Source organism: Bison bison, unplaced genomic scaffold, assembly GCF_000754665.1.
Source record: "Bison bison bison isolate TAMUID 2011002044 unplaced genomic scaffold, Bison_UMD1.0 scf7180017864248, whole genome shotgun sequence".
Taxonomy (NCBI): domain Eukaryota; kingdom Metazoa; phylum Chordata; class Mammalia; order Artiodactyla; family Bovidae; genus Bison; species Bison bison.
The window spans coordinates 167,431-169,042 of record NW_011494820.1 but is presented as its reverse complement, the minus strand read 5'-3'; the positions used below and the strand labels follow the sequence as shown (position 1 = coordinate 169,042).

Sequence of the window (1,612 nt, the reverse complement as noted above, 5' to 3'; positions counted from 1 at the left end):
TGGCACCCCAGCAGGTGGGCCAGGTCCAGTTGGGTTTTATGTCTTCTGTGCACTGTTCACATCCTGTTGCTTCTGTGTGTTCAGAAAGTGTGATAGTGTTTGTGTCTTTCTGACCACCTCCAGCCCTGCCTGCTAAGTTCATGAAGGGTCTAAAGAAGGAAGAGGCCGTGGAAGGGGCCACAGCCAAGCTGCGCTGTGAGCTGAGCAAGGCGGCCCCCGTGGAGTGGAGGAAGGGGCCCGAGACCCTCAGAGCCGGGGACAGAGTGAGCCTGAAGCAGGACGGGGCCGTGTGTGAGCTGGAGATCCGTGGCCTGACCGTGGAGGATGCTGGGGAGTACTCCTGCGTGTGCGGGCAGGAAAGGACCTCAGCCACGCTCACCGTCAGGGGTAAAGACCGTGAGAGGCCCCAGGGACCTGTGGCTTCGTGTTTGCGTGTGGTCTCTGTGTCACTGGCTCCACTGTAGGATTCTGTGCCTTTTTGAATCTTTGCACCTGGGTCCCTGCAGATGTCTGTTGGCTCCAGGTTCCTCGTTCAGTAGATGGCAGTGTCCAGTGCTGTGTCCGCTGTTCCCTCCGGGACATTTGCCTCCCTCACCATCTGTGCATCTCTTTACTTGTTCGTGCTGTGGTCTTTTGCAGTTTGTGGGGTTTTGTGTCCTGGAGAGAGTTACCCTGAGAGTCTGATGTTCTCAGGGACTTCGTAGCCCTCCTCAGCCCTGCCTGCCAAGCTCACAAAGGGTCTGAACCATGCAGAGGCCACGGAAGGGAGCACGGCCATACTGTGCTGTGAGCTGAGCACGGTGGTCCACGAGGACTGGAGGATTGGACCGAAGCCCTTGAGATGGAAATAAGACTGCCTGGGGCAGGACGGGGCAGCGTGTGAGCTAGAGATCATGGCTCGGCTATAATGGTTGCAGGGGAGAGTGTGTGGGCAGGAGAGGTCTTTGGCCAGGCTCGTTGTCAGGAGTGAGGACTGCATGTTACCACATGGACTGGCGTTTGGTGGCTGCTCATCTGAGGCTCCAGCACTTTGGCCACCTGATGCAAAGAGCAGACTCGTTGGAAAAGACCCTGATGTGGGAAATATGAAAGGCAGGAGGAGAGAGGGATGACAGAGGATGAGATGGTTGGATGGCCTCACCCACTCAATGGACATGAATTTGAGAAAACTCCAGGAGATGGGGAAGGACAGGGCTGCCTGGCATGCTGCAGTCCACGCGAGTGCAAAGAGTTGGACACAATTTAATCACTGAACAACAACAGAATCATCTCTCTGCTCTCAGTTCCCGTTTCTACCTTGCTGACTCACTAGTCTGCTCCTTATCTTTCCATGATTATTCCGTTCTCCCTGTCATGTCCCGTGTCTGTCCCGTGTCTGTTCCGTGGCACATGTACCGCTGGACCTTTTAAAGTCACAGTCACAGTGTGTGCTGGCACCCCAGCAGGTGGGCCAGGTCCAGTTGGGTTTTGTGTCTCTTGTGTACTCTCTGTATCCTGTTGCTTCTGTGAGTTCAGGACGCGTGATATGCTTGTGTCTTTCTGACCACCTCCAGCCCTGCCTGCCAAGTTCATGAAGGGTCTAAAGAAGGAAGAGGCCGTGGAAGGGGCCACA

At 55.5% G+C, this 1,612-nt stretch overlaps 1 protein-coding gene across 1 annotated transcript in view; it reads left to right on the top strand.

Annotated features, from left to right (window-relative positions):
* The window catches only part of OBSCN (obscurin, cytoskeletal calmodulin and titin-interacting RhoGEF), a 225,824-nt gene that overhangs the window by 159,583 nt on the left and 64,629 nt on the right, over positions 1–1,612 (top strand). The window contains exons 47-48 of the mRNA XM_010847289.1: positions 124–387; positions 715–826. Of these exons, the coding sequence (XP_010845591.1) occupies positions 124–387; positions 715–826 (376 nt within the window). The remainder of the gene's footprint in view (positions 1–123; positions 388–714; positions 827–1,612) is intronic.